Genomic DNA, 18,977 nt, shown 5'->3' on the forward strand with positions numbered 1-18,977 from the left:
GGTCTGAGAAGTTCAAAGCTATGTTTGGATGGGCCAAGGGTTGTCTTGTCCCTTTAACCAGTCCCATGAAAGTGGGAGAGATCCTGTTAATATAGCTTTTAAAAAGTGGGGCACAGCTGGGAGTGGTGGTACACACCTTTAATCCCAGCACTCAGGATGCAGAGGCAGGCAGACTTCTGAGTTCGAGGCCAGCCTGGTCTACAGAATGAGTTCCAGGACAGCCAGGGCTATACAGAGAAACTCTGTCTTGAAAAAAACCAACACCCCCCCAAAAAAAAAGTGGGGCACAAAAGGATCAGGCAGGGAGCATGGGAGACAGGTGAAAGGTTCTTATCATTCCAGGAACTGTGCCTGTGGGAACTGAGCAAACAAGGGCTGGAGGAATTATAGTTTGGCCAAGAGTGGTCCAAGCCCCCTTAGCTTCTAATATGTTCAGGCTAAACTCATTGCAGGACTGGGAACAGACAGACTGCTCTTACCTCCCTTCCTCCATGATAGACAACTTCAGGAGTGTCTATCATGTGGGTTTCAACCTGCAGAACCACTCAATAGGAGAGTCAACTCTAGAACATTCTCTTACTTCGAGGGACTGTTGCCTGGATACAGGGGCTGTAGTAATGGCTCCTTGGGAAGCTGAGGTTGGAGAATTGCTTCCTATAAGTTCCTCCAGCTCAGAGAGACAATAAACCATTTCCCCAGATGCAGGAACTCTTTCTGATCACAGTAAAACAGCTGTCCAAGGGTCCTTCTGTCTGCTAGGAATTACCCAGCATTTGCACGGGAGGAAGTCTATTTGGGTGTGTTTCCTGCATCTTGCTCTCCGAATCCTACCTGACCCGTGTATACCTGATGAGTTGTTCTGTATGTAACACCAGGGTGAAACTTGTGAGGTTGTGATGTCTGGAAAGGGTCCTGTCCTCAAGGTGGGACTGGCGAGGACAGGTCAGGCCACAACGATGACCATGGTGGTGGGGGTGGCAGATACACCCTTTACAGGGATGGGGAGTCCTGATGCCCGCTGCTCCCTGTGACAGAAAGGGAAGGTGAGCTTGCTGGACCTGCAGAACTTGAAGGTCATCTGAAGTGGGTGAGATAAAGGTTAGAAGAGGGGGATCACGGTGGTGGTGGTGGTGTGGGGGGGAGGGTGTGGAAAGGAATGAGGCCTCTGGGCATCTGAGAAGGCTGGAGCTGACTGGCCAATAAACCTCTGGAGATGGAAAAACTTGGCCTGCTTATCTGTGGTGGACTTTGGTCACTGGGAGAAAGAGGAAAAAAAAAATCACAGCAGGATTTTCTGGATTCTCCTTTCTGCTTCCCTCTAGGGAAGTGCTCCTAGGCCCTTTCATACTTCTAATAGCTGGGGGAGGGGTTTTCATGTACTTTGGGCACCTAGAGAAGCCACTGTCACCCCCTTGCCCTGCAGATACTGCCACCCCCTTGCCCTGCAGAAACAGGTGTAGGTTTTCAGTGTTCTGGCCACTGCCTTTTATCTGGCTCTAGACAGCTCCACCTCTACCCTAAAGTGGGTCGGAAGCATCAAGGCCATTGGCCAGGATTCTGGGAAATCTTTCACATTTCCCATGGTTAGGAGAGAGTTGGCAGCCTCCATTGAAACTGCCAGAGAAATGGAGTTGGTATGCAGTTCCTGGTGACACACTAACCAGCGGACTTTGAACTGAAATCCTCCCCTCGGCCTCCCCAGTGGCTAGAATGACAGGCCCTGTGCCACCAGGGCCAGCGGAATGCGAATTCTTAAATTCTTTTTTTTTTTTTTTTTTATAACCTCCTGCCTGCTCTTTTTTTTTTTTTTTTAAAGATTTATTTATTTATTATATGTAAGTACACTGTAGCTGTCTTCAGACACTCCAGAAGAGGGAGTCAGATCTTGTTACAGATGGTTGTGAGCCACCATGTGGTTGCTGGGATTTGAACTCTGGACCTTCGGAAGAGCAGTCGGGTGCTCTTACCCACTGAGCCATCTCACCAGCCCCGAATTCTTAAATTCTTAATAATCATTGAACGATTAGTTTTTACAGTTGGAGCGAGAGCCTTGCTGGGATTTTTAAAGTGCTTCCTCCTGTGGTCTCAGCCCTTCATTTTTCCTTCATCGGTGCGTCCTACATTCATACGGTGGTCCCTGTGCACAGTGCACATGGGTGCATCCCTATAGGACTCGGAGCCTCAGCTCTGACCCATTCTGAGTTTGCCTCTCCTCTCTTGAACACGTAGACATAGGAGGTGCCCATCTCCTGGGCGGATCAGTGTGGAACGGGACCTTGCTGTTACAGAGCTCAGCACAGTGCCAGACACTATGCTCACTAGGACTAAATGGTGTCTATTATGTGCACAAGGGAAAAGGGCTGTCCTAAATGAAGTGTTGGCAGCACTTACACCCAGTGGGTGGGATCACAGTCACAAGGAACATCCATTACTTTTCTAATTGGAGAAAAGAGAACAATAAATGTTTTTATTAGTTTAAAAAACAAAACAAAAAACCTGACTTTGGCTTTGCTAGAAGGAAACTGAAGTTAATGTCAGTGTCCCAAGGAGGATGAGGTTTCTCCTTTTATATGCAAACTTACATGCCCGATTCCCCCCCCCCCCCCAATAGAGCCTTCAATAGATGAGACAGTGCTTGCTTCCAGCTGGGGGCCTACTGGCCTGGCCTGGCACCAGGCACACTATGGGGCCTAAGTCCTTGTCTCTGTTTTTGCTCCAGATTCTTGACTCAAAGACACATGGCTCAGCAGCAGAAGCGGGAAGCGGCCCAGAGGAGGCAGCAAGGCCCTCCCTAGGTCTCTCCTAGGCCATTCCTGGCAAGCCTGAATGGGTAGACCCCTACCCTGCTCAGGTTATCTGGGGACCATCAGCCTCTGCGGGACAGACTCCTGTGGCACATTCTCCTTCCGCACTCCGGAGTGGGCATACTGGGGCTGGAATAAATGCCTCTCTGTTTGGGAGACAAAGAACAGAGTGGCTCCTCTGGGTCAGCTGTCTCTCTTGGCTGCCTGAGCCTTCTCTCCCCCAGGCCTCTTCTGAGGCTCCTAGGCGCCCCAGGAAGGAGCTTTTAAAGACAGACGGTAGAGCTGTTTTGCCGGAGCTTAAGGGAATGTGTTACCTTAACAAACCCCAAGCCTGCTGCTCAAGAAAATATTTATTGGTTGGGGAAGCAGGGGTGCAGCTGGCAAGGCAGGATGGCAGGCTGGGCACAGAGAGAGGGTGCACGCCTGTGTAACAGAGCAGGTGAACGTGTGGTGTGCGTGTGCTCGATCTCAATCTCGCGTGCAAGAGCTTGTGTGAGAAAATGTATTAAGATGTGAGTCTGTGTGTGTGTGTGTACCAGATGTGTGTGGATCCTAGCTGGCGTGCGTGAAACTTCTGCACCTGGGTTTGGGGTGGAGTAGAAACCGTTTGAGGGTGAGTGTTAACTGTCTCCCAACGTTAACTCCTGGGTGGGAATAATGGGTGAGGGCGAGTGTGCAGGCACGCGGTGTGCAGTGGAGGGTGTGAGGCAGCTCGGAAGGCGCAGACAAGGTGCGCCTGGGCTCGTGCACCAGTGGGTGTGCGCACAAGGGTGTACCAGCCTGTGTTGGGTGGGTGGGTAGGATAAGAGGGGAGGCACGCGCCTGAGGTGGGCGCGTGCGCGAGAGTGCGCGTGCCCCCCTCCCGAGCCCGTTGCCATGGGAACGCGCCGCGGCCTGAGTTAATCATTTCCTGTGGAAAGTGCGGGAGGGGCGGGCACGGGGCGGGCCGAGGAGGCAGCCGCGGCGGCGTGGAGCTGCCTCGCGCGGGCGGGCCGGAGCGGGCCGAGCCCGGGGCGCTGCGGCGGCAGCGCTGGGATCCTGTCTCCGCTAGGCCGGTGAGTCGGGGTCCCGGCAGGCTGGGGGTGGGTTGGGACGTGCTCCTCCCAGCGCTCCTGCTGGGCGCCGCGCCCGCCCTGCCTGAGGACCCCCTCTTTCCCCGACCCGCGGCCCGTGGTGCGATCAGGCCCAGAGACCCGTCTGAGCGCGGGGGTCCCACTGTGTTGGTCCAGCCGGAGGATCTTGCAGAGACCTGGGCGTGAGGGTGGCACGGCCTCTGGGGGGGTAGCACCACCAAGACCGACTCCTTGGAGGGGGAATGTGCAGTGCCTACCTGGGAGCTGCGGGTCAACCAGCGAACCCCCTTCCCCTGCATGGGTCGCTTCCAGGAAGGCTACTGTTTGGGCCCTCCCTCTGTGTCCCTGGGTAGTTCTCCCCCATCCCCCGGGCAAGGCCCGAGGTGGGGTGCGAGGTGGGGTGCGGCAGCCCCTAGGTTAGGAGGGAGGGCCTCAGAAATACCCTCTCAAGCTGAGAGGGATCAAGTCATTGACAGCTGCGGCTGAGGAATCCCTCCAGGGAGGGGAGCCCAGAAGCTGGCTGTCCCCTCAGCCTTTCCACTGCAAGTAACAGCAGAACTCTGGCTGACAGTGAAAGGCCGGGTCCTAAGACATTTTAAAGAGGAAGCTGGATTTAAATTCTTAAGTAGTATTTGTCACCCTTCCAAAACACACACACACACACACACTTCAATGCATTTCTCAAGCTTGGGCCTTGGAACTACCCCTAGCTTCACCTTCCTTAGTGTCCTTCTGCCCCAGACTGGGTAAATGCCCTTCCTAGTCTGGTAGGACTTATTCCCCATGCCCTTCATAAAGGGGCAGTCTCCTTGGCCAGAGAGAGTCATTTGCTAGGAATGCAGTCCCAGAATGGTTTTGTGTATTCGAGTGGTTGGACTTCAGGGTTTGGGGATGGTGAGTTCTGCTGTCTGTATGGGTACCAGGGAGCAGAAAATTTGAAATCTGGATGCACCAGAACATGTGTGTGCCAGGGATACCCTAACCCAGTCTAGCCATGCCCCCTCCTCCAAATGCTCACCCAGGAGAACCAAGCTATCTCCAGCAGTGGTGTATAGGTGACTATGAGGTCTACACACACACACACACACACACACACACACACACACACACAGAGAGAGAGTCTTTGCCCTGTCTCTCTGGTTTAAGACAGGAGGAAGGCCGATCTACCATCCTTAGCAAAACCCAGAGAAGCACATGCCCCTCCTCCTGACAGCTTCTGCATTCACCTACCAATGGGACAGTTTACCAAGAGATAGCAGCATCTTGGGCCCTTTGCATGTGTCCGTACTTCATATGTGTATTGTCTGATGTCAGCCCTGAGAAGTGCAGTTTTCACCACTTGATACATGAAGATGATAAGGCAAAGAGCGGGTAATTAATTCTCCTAGGTGGTGGAGCCAAGGTCTGACCCAGCCCATAACTCTACTGCATGATTTCCAGGTCACTAGAGGTCCCAGGACCCCAGACCAAACACCTGTGTAAGGAGAGGGTGCACTTCTCTCTTGGCCTAGAACCCTGGGCTTGTTTGAGATTCCTTGATACTCCTGACCTCACACCCGGGTTTCCAGCTGCTAAATTCAGCTGCCTTTTCCTCTTGGGGACCTAGCACACACCCTTCCTCTTTCTCCAGGCTGCCGCTCCAACTTCCCTTCCTGATAGCACAGAAATATGCTCCCCCACCTCCTTGACTGAGCTGATCTCTCCTGGAATCCTCTGCCCATCATGGTCTCAGCTCGGTACGAGCACCCACAGAGGATGGTCCTCCCAGCTTCACCCCCCTGGCCTGCAGGGTCGGCTTCATGCCTGGTACTGCATCAGGCCGCCTGGGGAGGGCATTTGTATCTGCTCCTCTGGCTTCTCCCACTTTACACCCATCTCAAGGCATCCGAGGGATGGGGCTACGTATGTTGATCAGCATCTTTCTGACCCCTTTCCCCCACATTCCTGTCCTCTCCCAGTGAGTACCTGACACTTGACTTGTCTTCAGTCAGGGAGGAAGAGACCATGACCCACTGTCTTCAGTACTTGCCCCTAAAAGCATCGGATCAAAAGTCTTCAGTCTCTGACTCCAGATTCTTGCTATTTGTTTCCTGTCTCTAGATGTATTGTTCCTGTACCTCTGTCTACCCCTACATGTCACCTCTCCCCTGTTCTATATAGCATATTCTCTCAGCTCCATCTCCTCTTCATCCTGGCTGAACTTCCCTCTAAGAAGGAAACAGCTGCCTCCTAGGCCCTTTCCAGTCCCTTGAGCCGCTTTGAAACGGCTTTGCAACCTAGGCTGGTCTGGAACTTGCAACCTTTCTTTTTGTTTTTTTTCGAGACAGGATTTCTCTGTATAGCCATAGCTGTCCTGGAACTCAACTCTGTAGACCAGGCTGGCCTTGAACTCTGCCTGCCTCTGCCTGGGATTAAAGGTGTGTGCCACCACGCCCGGCTAGAACTTGCAACCTTTTGAGTGCTAGGGAAGGTAGGTGTGAGCCCCTGTACCTAGCTCTCCCTGCTTTTCTTAAAGGGGTCCCTAGGGCTTTCTTTTAGTTGGCTATGGCCACCTGACTGTCCTGCCCTTCCTACTTGCTCTCCAGCCACTTCTGAGGACTTCGTGTATGCGCCGACAGCTCCTGCCACTCTCAGATCTCTGGCCTTCAGGAACTGCTCCCCCCAACCCTGACACTCCAACCCCATCCCCGTCCTTACTTGATACCATTAATCTTGATAAAGAGTAACCCCCTCTTACTCAACCTTGCAGATTATACCCCACTTTTCGCAATAGTGACCTTTAGCTCCGAGTCTTGGTGGCTAGCCTGACTTTGGTTCGTGTGTGTGTGTGTGTGTGTGTGTGTGTGTGTACATATGTGCACACACGTGCATGTATATGTATATACATGTAAATGTTTGTGTGCGTGTGTGTATACATGCATTTCAGGATTATCCATTTAGTAAGCCATACTGGAACATGTGGGCATAGCATGTGGGTTGAACCCCTGATTCTCAGGAAGCCGGGGGGTGGGGCTGGACCCTGTACAACACATGTTCTTGCTGCCCGGCAGGAAATGGTCAGTGCAGTGAGAGTGGGGAACCTGAAAATAGCCCACAATCCAGGTAGCTCTGTAGGAAGTCCCTTGGGTGCCCATCTCAGTCTTCAAACCCCAGGATGCCTTTCTAGTCTGACTTTACTTCTATGCCTGGTGTCACAGCCTGAATCTGGAGCAAAAGTTTGGTCAGCTCAAATATCCTTGAGACCGCTCTGCACACAGTAGGTCCATAATAAAGATTTTTTTTTTTTCCAGTGGGGAAGATAGTGACTCCCAGGACACTTAACACTTCCCATAGCAGTGCTCCCAGGACACTTACACTTCCCATAGCAGTGCTCCCAGGACACTTAATACTTCCCATAGCAGTGCTCCCAGGACACTTACACTTCCCATAGCAGTGCTCCCAGGACACTTAACACTTCCCATAGCAGTGCTCCCAGGACACTTAATACTTCCCATAGCAGTGCTCCCAGGACACTTAACACTTCCCATAGCAGTGCTCCCAGGACACTTAACACTTCCCATAGCAGTGCTCCCAGGACACTTACACTTCCCATAGCAGTGCTCCCAGGACACTTAACACTTCCCATAGCAGTGCTCCCAGGACACTTACACTTCCCATAGCACATGGTGCCTGGGATTCCCTCTGACCTCCCTATGACCTGTCCATACTTTGAAATTTGTTATTTTTGAGACAGGGCCTCACTATGTAGCCCTGGCTGTCCTGGTACTTGCTGCATAGAACAGGCTGACCTTGAACTCATGAGGGATCTCTGCCTTGGGTGTGCTGGGATTAAAGGGTTGTGTCATCACTTCAATAAACCTTTACCTAACACTGTGACTGGACGTTTGAGGCCACTGACTTCTGCCAGGTGCCCAGCACATAGTAGGCACTCAATAAATGGTTATGAACTAGGAGCTGAATGAATGCCTGGCCGGGTGCTTGACACACCCTCAAGACTGAGTTACTTGAATGTATGAATGAACTGGCCCTGAGAATTTGCTGAATGTAAACCCAGCTTGCCCCTGGCCCCAAGCCAGCCCCTTCTGAGCCCCTCCTCAGTGAGATGCTAATACTCAGCTTTAGCTGCTGGGCCACTGGCTCGGGACACAGCCCGAAGGCTGAGACTTAAGCAAGCAGCTGAGTCTAATTAGAAAATGAGACCTCACAGAGGAATAGGATTAAACTCACCACTGGTTGGAGGCATAGTCCTGGAGCTTCCTCCATGTGGGGCTACTGCCTTGTGTGTCCTCTGTCGATCTTCACAGTGGGTGGCAGACTTGCTCCTGGCCCACTCACAGATGCTATGGCCAGTGCCAAGCACCCTCCTGTGGGTCCAGGGTCCTCAGGGGTTGCTACACTTGCGGAGGCTATCCTGGGTAGCAGGTGATTCTTGTTTGCAGACCCTTCCAGATGGTACAGCCATGTGGACTACCCACTCCTCTTAAAGCTCCCTTCCCCTTGTTCTCTCCGCAGCTTGCCCGGCACTCAGAAGAGGTTACTGAGCCCCGGGCCATGGTCCCCTCTCGCAGGACGTGGAACTTGGGAGCCACGCCTTCACTGCGAGGCCTGTGGAGAGTGGGCCGGGTCCAGGAGCCCAAGCCCGGGATGGCTCGCCCCGCCCCAGCCAGCCCAGCCGCCCGCCCTTTCCCACACACCGGCCAGGGGAGGTTGAGAACTGGTGAGTCCGCATTTTTAGAATGCCTCTTCATTTCCCTTCCTTCCTCCAGATCCCAGAGATGAGACTGAGGCTTCTCGCGGTTCCTAAACTCAGTCAGAGCTGTCAGGTAATTACAGGGTAGCCAGCAGCCCAGAGCCGGCTGGGCGTGGAGCGCAGCGCAGCGTCACCGGGTGCTCCTTCCCTGCGTCCAGCCTGGGAGGAGAAGAAGGCTGGAGCCGGTTAAACTTTAACAGTCCATAGCACCGCGGCATCAGCTACGTTCCCGCCAGCCGAACCAGGTCAGGGACTCTGAGATCTCATTTGGGGTGGTCCCTAATATCAGCTGAAGGCGGTAAACAAGGTAGGTAAAGCTGCTGACCTCCTGAGTGCCCTGCTCGGCACTGACACCCGATTCTGCCAGAGTGCCCTGGACAGGAATGAGGAGCGAGTGCAGGCTACCCAGAGTGTCGCCCAGCAGGGTTTGGGTGCCAGGTCCTGGGTTTTAGGTGTCAGCCAGCCAATGTCTGCTTTCAAAAACGATCATACCAGCAGATCTCAGGTGAGAGGGTCCTGGAGCCTGGGCCACTGCTGTACCCTAGGGAACTGTCAGCAGGCAGCTTTCTGGGTCATGTCCCAGGTGCCGAGACTGTCAAGGAGCCAGCGGCTCCTCTGTCCTGGGTAGGGGCCGGGTGTGAGTGTGAGGAGCCGTCCTGACCCTTTCCCTACCTCTGTGTGGGCAAGCAGGCAGGGTGCCCTGGTTGTGTGGGAAGGAAGGGAGGGTTATCCTGGAGAACTGCCTTCAGGTGTTTGCTGCAGTTTGCTTCTGACCTACAGGGATGTGTCCACATTCCCAGCCTGGCCCTCTGGGTCATGAGGCCGTGGGATGTAAGGCCCTTAGCATAGAGAAGAGGCCATACATAGAGATGGCCCCTCTCTCCCTTTCTAGCTGTAACACATTCACTCTGCCAGTGGGCAGCAGGGCAGTGCTTTGAAGATCTCCCAGCTTCTATAGTTGCCTGGGCTGCCACCCCCTTAGACTTTGGGAGCCTTCAGGCAAAGCAGAGTTCTCTGGGCCAGTCAGAACTGGTGGTTTAAAAGGGGGAAAGGATGGTCTCTACAAGGTTGTCCCCAGGTGTGAATGTGACTTTTCTGGATAAATATCTTTTAACCTAAGAAAACGTACTCAGCTATTTTTACGTGCGTGCGTGCATGTGTGTGTGTGTGTGTGTGTGTGTGCGCACGCGTGCGTGCACATGCAACTTATGACCACTTTATAAATTTAAGATAAAGATCAAGTGAAACCTGTGTGTGACAGGCAGGCACAGGCTTGGCACACAAGAGAGAGCCTCAATCAAAAAGGGCCCCCCAGTTCCCTCCAAATCTGCCCTGCTGGTGTTACTGTCATTGTGAAAGGGACAGGGCTGGTTAGTTTAAATACAAGCCCTGTGTAGCTCTAGGCCTGTTAGCTATTCAAGGTCTCTGGTTTTCTGGCTTTTAGATCAGAGAATGTCCTCCACCTGCCTGGGTGGTTGTGATGGTAATCACTGTCCTAATGGCTGATATCTGTGGGTCCTTTCAGGTTTTTGTCACTGTGGGGACTTCCTGTTCCTCCTGTTCTCGGAGCCTCACTCAGGGGTTATACCCTCAGGATGTTAATTAGTTTATCCCAGGGTCAAGGCTGTGCCTTTTTTAAAAACAAAAGCAAAGCCCAGCAGGGGTGGTACACACCTTTAATCCCAGCACTTGGGAGGCAGAGACAGGTGGATTTCTGAGTTCGAGGCCAGCCTGGGCTACAGAGTGAGTTCCAGGACAGCCAAGGCTATATATACAGAGAAACCCCGTCTCGAAAACTAAAAACAAAACAAAAATCAAAAACAAAAAAAGCAAAAACAAACAAACAAACCAAAACAAAACAAAAAACCCAAAAACCACAGGGCTTTGTTGCCTAGAGCTGACTGTAAACCAGGCTAGCTTTGAACTCACAAAAATCTGCCTGCCTCAGGCTTCTGAGGGCTAGGATTAAAAAAATCCAAGTGCCTGGTGAAAAAGCTTCCATTTAATTGATTCTTTAAAAAAAAAAAAATCAATGTATTTGACTTATTTTCAAATAAATCAAATGTATTATTTTAGTTTTAATTTATGTGTATATTCACCTGTGTGGTTAAATGCACGTGAGTACAGGTACCTACAGAAGTAAGAGGTGTCAGATCCCTTGGAGCTGGACTTACAGGCAATTGTGAATCACTCAGCGTGGGTGCTGGGAGCAAAACTCCAGTCCTTTGCAAGAGCAGTGTGTACTTTGCAGATGAGCCATCTCTTCAGCCTGTGGCTGTGTCATTTCTCACGAAGGCTAGTGTTGTTACCCACCCTGGCCAGGTTAGAGGAAGGGGGTGTCCTGCCCCAGAGGAAACACTTCTAGCTGTTCTGGGTACACGACTAGAACTAACAGGGACCAGGCTACCCAGTGTGGGGTTGGTCTTAATTAAGGCAAGGGAGAAATTGCCACCTAGAGGCAGCCTGGATAATAAAGCTCTGCCCCCGTGATGTACAGCTCGCTCAAGTGTCTTGGCTTCCTCTTACTGCTCTCTGCAAAGGGAGCGGATGAGTAACTGTGGACCCCCAAAGCCACTGTAGCAACTGGGGAGTCCCTGGCAGGGTCTTGGGTACCCCCCCCCCCAGAAAAGAATCTCAGGGTTGGGCCGGTGAGATGCCGGAGCAAGCAAGGACTGTGCGAGAGGGGCCAACTGGAGCAAGCGGGGTTGACCAGAGTGAGCAAAGGTTCTAAAAATTCAATGCCCAACAACCTCATGAAGGCTCACAACCATCTGTACAGCTACAGTGTACTCACATATATAAAATAAATAAACAAATAAACAAATAAACAAATATTAAATAAAATAAATAAACAACTAAAATAAATAAACAAATATTTAAAAAAAGAATCTCAGGGTCTTTTTTTGGTAAGGGAATCAGGCAGCCCCACTCTGTCCCTACCTGTATGGAGAGAGCCTATTGAGGCCACAGGAGGCATACCTGCTGGCCATACCTGGGCAGATTGGAGGGTGCAAAAGCTGAGCTCAGCCTGCTTTGGCCAGCAGCCAAATATATCATCTTATCTGTCTGTCTTTCCTGAGACAGGGCGTGGAAAAGATATCCTACCCAGTGGCGAGGAAGACTCCACTTCTTGGACTGCAGCTCGCCCGTCTCTTGCACAGTGTCGAGCCCTCAGTGTGGACTGGCCTGGCCCTAGGAGTCCCCATAGACTCTACCTGACAGTGCAGGTAAGCCCGGGCCATCAGATGCAGGGGCAAGGGTGAGTTTGGTCCTCTGAGCTCCAGCAGTTGGGTCCAACAGGGAGAAGAGCTGGGGACTTGCCAGGCACCTGCCAGGCACCGGTTCTGTTGACTAGTCCTTTGCAGCCCATAGCTGAGTGACTGCAATAGGCTGCATTACAGCTTATCCCAGGGAAGATCTCTGAGGTGACAGGAGTATCCTAGCCACACCCTGGCTGAGGTGGGAAGTGAGGCCTGTGATAAGATTTGCAGAGCTGGAGAAGATACTGGGAAAATAGGTTGGTTTGAGAGAGCTGTTTATTTCTGTGTGGACAAGGCCTTTGTGCCCTTGTTTGTTTGAGGAATCAAAAGAGGGCCAGGCTGGGTGTGGTGCATGCCTTTACTCCTAAAGGCAGCAGGGAGAGGCCAGCCTGATCTACAGAGTAAGTTCTAGGATGTCCATCCAGGGATACATAGAGACTGTCTCACAAAGAGTCCAAAGGGAGATGCTTTCCCTTCCAGTTGTCATTGACGTTCAAAAGACATGCCTACTGTATACTTGGGTAACAGGTGGATTTGATTGTAGAAATAATACAAAGAGTTAGTGATTTTTATTCAACACAGTTTTGGAATACAGGCATTAGATTTCATGTCTCAACAGAAAGATACTGTTTTATATGAATTTTTTAAAACATCTTTTTAATTAATTAATTAATTAAATGTATATGAGTACACTGTTGCTGTCCTCAGATACATCAGAAGAGGGCATCAATGTTTCGAGCCACCATGTGGTTTCTGGGAATTGAACTCAGAACCTCTGGAAGAGCAGCCAGTGAGTGCTCTTAACCACTGAACCATCTCTCCAGCCCCGTTTTGTATTAATTTTATAAACAAGGACACGGAGGATCAGAGCTCAGAGAGGTTAAGCAGCTTGCTGATGGTCACACAGTAAGCTGAGATCTGAACTACCAAACAGAAATGGAATACAGAGGTGTAAAAAAAATATTATAAAAGGTGATGGTGGTAGTGGTGCATGCCTTTAAGGGAGGAAGAGGCAGGTAGATCTCTGAGTTTGAGGCCAGTCTGGTTTACTGAGGCAGTTCCAGGACAGCCAGGGCTACCTAGAGAACTCTGTCTCAAACAAACAAATTAAACAAACAACCCCCAAACAAACAAAAAACTCCAAATGGTGCAAAGAATTTAAAGAATTGTCAGTACGGTCCCTAGAAGATGGCTGTCCCTCCTGGTCCTTCTGCAACTCCACGGTGGAAGGCTCATCTTCATCCACTTATCCTTCTTTACTACCACCAGTGGTATGATATTTATATTTACTTTTTCACGTTATTCTGTGGCCTGCTGCTTCCCCCATGGCTGTCTTTGAGATCTCTTCATACATGTTAGTCATGGAGAACTCTGTCCATTCCCCTACTCCACTGCATAATATTCTACTTAAGATTTCCCCATAAACTGTAACCAGGCTGCTTGTGCGCATGTAGCGTTAGAGCCCTTGGCTGGCTCATCCCATCACCACCGGGTAATGACGGTGATTACAGTGGTGATGGTAAAATCCTCCTTGTCTGCCCTGTGTGTCATCTCTGGTCACAGTGTACTCCTTTAATGGTCAAGTCATGATGCTGATCTTACACTGTGTATACACGTGGGTGTGGGGGCAGCGCAGTGCACCTGTGCAGGTTAGAGTACGGCTTATGAGGGTCAGTCCGCCTATTGCATAGGCTCTGGAGATGGGAACTCAGGGTGTCAGGTGCTTCATGCATCGAGCCGTCTTACTGGCCAACATTAGTTTGTTAGTTTAGGATCTCGCTATTAAGCCCAGTCTGGTCTCAAACTCAGAGATCTGACAACTCAGTCTATCAAGGGCTGGGATTAAAGGCATGTGCCACCACACCCATCTGCATTAGTTTGCCCTGTATGGATGTTTGCCTGCGTATCTGTGTATGCACCATGTGTCCCTGGTACCTGCTGCCCAAGGATGCCAGAAGAAGGAATCAGGTCCTCATAGCTACCATGTGGGTGCTGGGAAATGAACCTAGGTTCTCTACAGGTTACTGACATGGTTACTGACATGAACCCAGTTCATGAGAGTAACCTAGGTTACTCTCTAGGTTACTGACATGAACCCAGTTCCCATGTGGGTGCTGGGAACTGAACCCAGGTACCAAGGCAGCAAGCAAGTGATCCAATCCGCTGAGCCCATCTCTCCAGTGCCTGCATTACTATATTCTTTAAGGACGTATTTTTATCTGTATGGGTGTTTACATATATGTCTGCTGCCTACAGAGGCCAGGAGAGGGTATCAGATCTGCTCAGACTACAGTTATGGCCACGAGCCACCTCTGGATCCTGGGAATTGGACCTGGGTCCTCTGGCAGAGCAGCCAGCCTTCTCAGCTGCTGAGTGGTCTCTTCAGGCCCCCTGTACTAGTGTGTTAATGTGTGCGTTTGCTGAACAGCAACTTATAGTTTGGCTATTTTGTGCCAATGTGTCCTTAGACTGGTGCAGGGATGCTGAGAAGGGAAGTAGGGATGGTAGCCCAATAGAGGCTCCAGAGAGTCACCAGTGACCTCCCATGTGTGAATACAAACAGGAAGTACCAGGAACACAACTTCGGAACATGAAGTGCCAGGGTTATCGGGGGTGTTGTCAAGATTCCCCTAAGAGACAGGACTCATAATCCCTCCTAGTCTTTATATTTTTGAGACAGGGACCCCCCTCTGTAGTCTAGGCTTGTGTGGAACTTGTGGATACTCATGTTCCCACGTGCTGTGGTTTTAAGCATAAGCCACCATGCCTGGCTTTTTCTCTGAGCTTCTGATTGCCGCACCCACACATCTGCCTTTCCAGGTAGCCGCTGTGCAGAGCCAAGTGCAGGCGGTGGGCAGGATGGGTTCTGGGGGACACGAATACCTTTGAGCCAGCCTCCCTCCAGTGGGTGCAGTCCTGGGCTGCTGCTCTGGGCAGGACCCCAGGGATGATGGTATGTAAGGGACAGCCTTTGTTTCCACATGTTTCTTGGTACTCATGAGATTCTTCTGAGAGATCATTTTTGTTTCCTTTGTGAGGTCTTTGAGGAGAGTGGGTCTGGCGAGACAATGGTTAAGGAAGTCAGAGGGAAGTTAAATCTGGAGGCTGTGGTCAGGAGCTGCAGCTCTGCTGGGTGGTGGCCCTGTTCTCGAGCTTTGATTATGGGGTGCTGCTACCAAGGCCTGGGCTCAGCAGTTCTACTGATGCTCCATTCAGAAGCCGTTGCGTCCATGTCCTTTCGGCCCCTGCAGAGCTCTGCCAAGTTTATGGGTATGGATATACGCAGAAGTGTGCACCACGCCAGGGTTGTGACCTTCAGGTCACAGGCTCAGTCAGTCCAGCCTTGTTCCAGCCACTAAAGACCGAGTGGTACCTCCAGGACACTGCAGAAATTCCCAGCCCCCAGGGACGTCTGTCCTTCCTGTGCTTCAGACAGCAGCCCAGAAATAGTGTAACCTTTGCTCCTGTCTGAAGGCAAATGGAAACTTCCAACTGTTGCGGTCCCTGCCACCCCCACCCCCAACCTCCCCCAGCCTGTTGGAGATTGTGTAGCAGTTGGTTCAAGGGTGGGGACAGAATTAAGCTGAGGAGAAATTTCCTAAATACAAGAGATGGAGGGAGGAAGAGGCCGAGGGCGTGGCTCACTAGGCACCTGCTGGGCCCATTTTCACTCTTGCAATTCTTTTTTTAAAAAGGTTTATTTAGGCCCCTTCTTCATCCCCTTCTTCCTCTCCTCCTCCCCCCTCCCCCAAATAAACCTCCTCTTGTGGAGAAAAAAAGAAATTTATTTTATATATGTGAGTACACTGTCACTGCCTTCAGACACACAGCATTGGATCCTATTGCAGATGGTTACGAGCCACCTGTGGTTGCTGGGAATTGAACTCAGAACGTCTAGAAGAGCAGTCTTAGCCACTGAGCCATCTCTCCAGCCCTTGTGATTCTTTTGATCGGCCTTTTGATGCTCGAAGTTAACAAGTGTAGATCAGAGAAACTATAAAGGGATCCTAGCTATCTATGTGGCTCCCCTAGCTATCTATGTGGTTCCCCTAGCTATCTATGTGGTTCCCCTAGCTATCTATGTGGTTCCCCTAGCTATCTATGTGGTTCTCCTAGCTATCTATGTGGCTCCCCTAGCTATCTATGTGGTTCCCCTAGCTATCTATGTGGGTCCCCTAGCTATCTATGTGGTTCCCCTAGCTATCTATGTGGGTCCCCTAGCTATCTATGTGGGTCCCCTAGCTATCTATGTGGGTCCCCTAGCTATCTATGTGGTTCCCCTAGCTATCTATGTGGTTCTCCTAGCTATCTATGTGGCTCCCCTAGCTATCTATGTGGTTCCCCTAGCTATCTATGTGGCACTGTAAGCACGCCTTGCTTGCTGTTGCCTTTGGCTTGCCCACTGGCACTAGAGGGCAGAGATTAGTGGTCCTAGACTAAGAAGGGAGGGAAACAGCTTCGGAGAGGGTGCAGAATTCATCCACAGCCACACAGCATGCAGGTGACACGCTGTCTCTCTGGGTGTCACCCTCCTTGTACTGAGCATTTAAAAAAAAAATAGTAGTACCTGACCCTGGGATGTTGGCACAGACCTATAATTCCAGTAGTGAGAAGGCAGAGGCAGATGGATCTCTGCAGGTTCCAGGCCAGCCAGGGCTACAGTGTGAGACCCTGTAAATACAATAAAATGAGATTAACTTGAGACATAAAAGCATCTTCCCAGATGCTCTGTGGACATAATGCCACAAAACGGTGCTTTTAAGGTGGAAAAAGTTGAGCCTCAGATGGGTCCAGAGTGACCTAGAAGGCCCTTTCTGCCCAGAGCCTTCTCTCCTGTTGTGAAGTTTATTTCCATTCCCCAAGTGTAAAGTGCTCTTGTTTCCACGTCAGTGGGTCTCTGTGTGTGCACACCCCCACACCGAGCACACACAGACCCACTGCCTGTGGGCTCTCCGGTTCGTTTCTCCTCTGTGTCTTGTGTATTATCACCCTGAAATGGGTTCGCACTTTCCCCACACTGTCTGGACCCTTGCTTGGTGCCTTTCTCCGTGAGCTCCCAGGGAGTCTCCGAATGAAGCATCCCTTCCCACCCCTCCACTCACCTGTTCCAGCCCAGGCACCTTTGCCTTAGTTCCTTAACCAGAACATGGGCTTGCATTGCCCCTGAATAGCCCCGTGGGACACAGCATAAAGGAGGCAGTGTGGTCATTGTCCTGGTCAGATAGACTCAGTGTGTACCCTCCTAGTCCTGGGAGTGCCATCCTCACTGGGGAGCTGTCTGCCAAGGTGTTACAGCAGATGACACTGCAGGGGTGTTGCCCTAAGACTGTTGTGTGTAGGCAGGACGGGCTGCATTGAGGCTTGTTGTGAACAGGCTGCTCACGTGTTGATGACTCCTGACCCACGGAGCCTGCAGGGATAGCACAAACTTTATGTGGGGAACTTAGAACCTTTTTTTTTTTTTTTTTTTTTTTTTTAACGGGTATGGAAACTGACTATGGTGGGACTGAAGAGTGAATTACTGTCCTCTTTCTGTGAGATGTTGCTCTGGCTTCCCTGGATCCCAGGCAGGGCTCTTTGTCCACACCTCCTTGGTGAAGACACCGCTGGGTCCTGGGACCAGCGTGCTTGCCATCCCAGGGCAGGGGTGTCTCCTCAGCACAGTCCCCTTCACGAGAGGATTCTGGTTGTGTCATCAGCAGGCCCTGCGGGACAAGGGGTGCGAGAGCAAGAGTCAGGGGACGAAAGAAGACAAGCTCCCGAAGAGGCAGGCGCCGGCCCCCAGGCGGGACCGGGAGGCCCCAGAAGCTGGTGGTACCATGAATGTAGAAAAAACAGGTAAAAGAGGTCAGCCCCACTGTGGCACACTCTGGCTGAGCTCGTGCAGGAGGGAGACCTCTGTCCCACAGCTGGAAGTGGCTCAGCCAGACTGGCCACCTGACATGAACTTGAGACTGTCCAGCCTCTTCCAGATCCACGGACAACCTTGTGTCTGTCCCAGGGCCACCAGGGCTACACCCAGTGATAAGAGACTTTGGCCACTGGAGGTTGGGTTGGATTTCCCTTCTTTTTTTGTCTTTTCCCAGTACCTACCTAAAGCAGGGCGCAAGAGCAGCCTCCCAGACGCCACCGGGTCCCTTCGGCAGAGGCCTGGCTGTGTTCTGGTCAGAGGACCCAGAGGTCAGGGCTTTGTTTCCCCTCCCTCCAGACTGAGAAACCCAAGCCTGCAGTTCCATTATCCTCTGACCGCTGTGGCACCTAGAGCTAGCTGGTTTTAGAAGGTTCTCCGGGCTCCTTTGCTGTCTTCTGGGTTTTCAGCAGTAAGTACTGGCCAATGAACACAGGGAGAGAACACCTTACGGAGCCTCAGGACAAGGCCAGGAGTACTAGGAAGAGGTGCTTCTGCTTTCTCAGAGTCTGTGTGCCTGAATTTGCTGAGGCTGTTGGAGGATGCCACTCCCTCCTCTGAGTCTGAACCAGTGCCTGTTCCGTACAAGCCCTGGTCCACCTAGATTCAGGGCAGGCATAGGGCGTGGGTAAGCAGTGGGCAGTCAGGCTTTCAAAATGACCGCCATCTGGCCAGCAAGGTGGGGCAGGTCCAGAGGAGGAAGGCTAGGTTCTCTTAGCAGTGAGGATTGACACAGCACCTGAGCCATGGGCCCTGTGGGGGGCCGTGCCTCTGGAAACTGGCCTGTCAGGTCAGGTGGTTGCTTCCTCAGCAAGGGGCTTGGTCTGCGCAAGGTCCCTTGGGCCTCACCTCTCCTCCCTTCTTCCCATCCTCAGTCCTCCCTTTCTTCCACTACCCATGACTGCAGGTTCCACTCAACTCCTGGCCCTCTTACACAGGGTACCATGCTGAGGTCTGGGGCTCAGAGCCTCCCAGGACAGGAGCCATGTCATGGATGACACTCGTACCTGTGCTACCTGTGGGATCCCAGCTACTTTCCCAGGGCTGCTTTTGGGTTAGGTACATCGTCCCTGTTTCACACAGGAAGAGCCTACAGGGTCCCCCCTTCAATGTGATTCAAGAGGCAAGCCCAGCTCTCAGCCAAGCCAGCACATTCTGTCACGCACCACTGCAGTCTGTGGC

The 18,977-nt window shown here is 51.7% G+C and overlaps 1 protein-coding gene across 6 annotated transcripts in view; it reads left to right on the forward strand.

Moving 5' to 3' along the window:
* The window catches only part of Kifc3 (kinesin family member C3), a 96,946-nt gene that overhangs the window by 56,501 nt on the left and 21,468 nt on the right, over positions 1–18,977 (forward strand). Inside the window, exons 1-4 of one of the 6 annotated variants that reach the window (XM_021169741.3) lie at positions 3,735–3,859; positions 8,390–8,594; positions 11,712–11,854; positions 17,587–17,725. In XM_021169741.3, the coding sequence (XP_021025400.1) occupies positions 8,429–8,594; positions 11,712–11,854; positions 17,587–17,725 (448 nt within the window). In that variant the 5' untranslated portion in view covers positions 3,735–3,859; positions 8,390–8,428. Of the gene's footprint in view, positions 1–3,734; positions 3,860–8,389; positions 8,595–8,643; positions 8,935–11,711; positions 11,855–17,586; positions 17,726–18,095; positions 18,208–18,977 lie in introns of those variants that run through there. The other 5 variants (XM_085843690.1, XM_029480398.2, XM_029480399.2 and 2 more) reach the window with 5 other exon arrangements.

Source organism: Mus caroli, unplaced genomic scaffold, assembly GCF_978045245.1.
Source record: "Mus caroli unplaced genomic scaffold, Mus_caroli_1 scaffold_10, whole genome shotgun sequence".
Classification (NCBI taxonomy): Eukaryota; Metazoa; Chordata; class Mammalia; order Rodentia; family Muridae; genus Mus; species Mus caroli.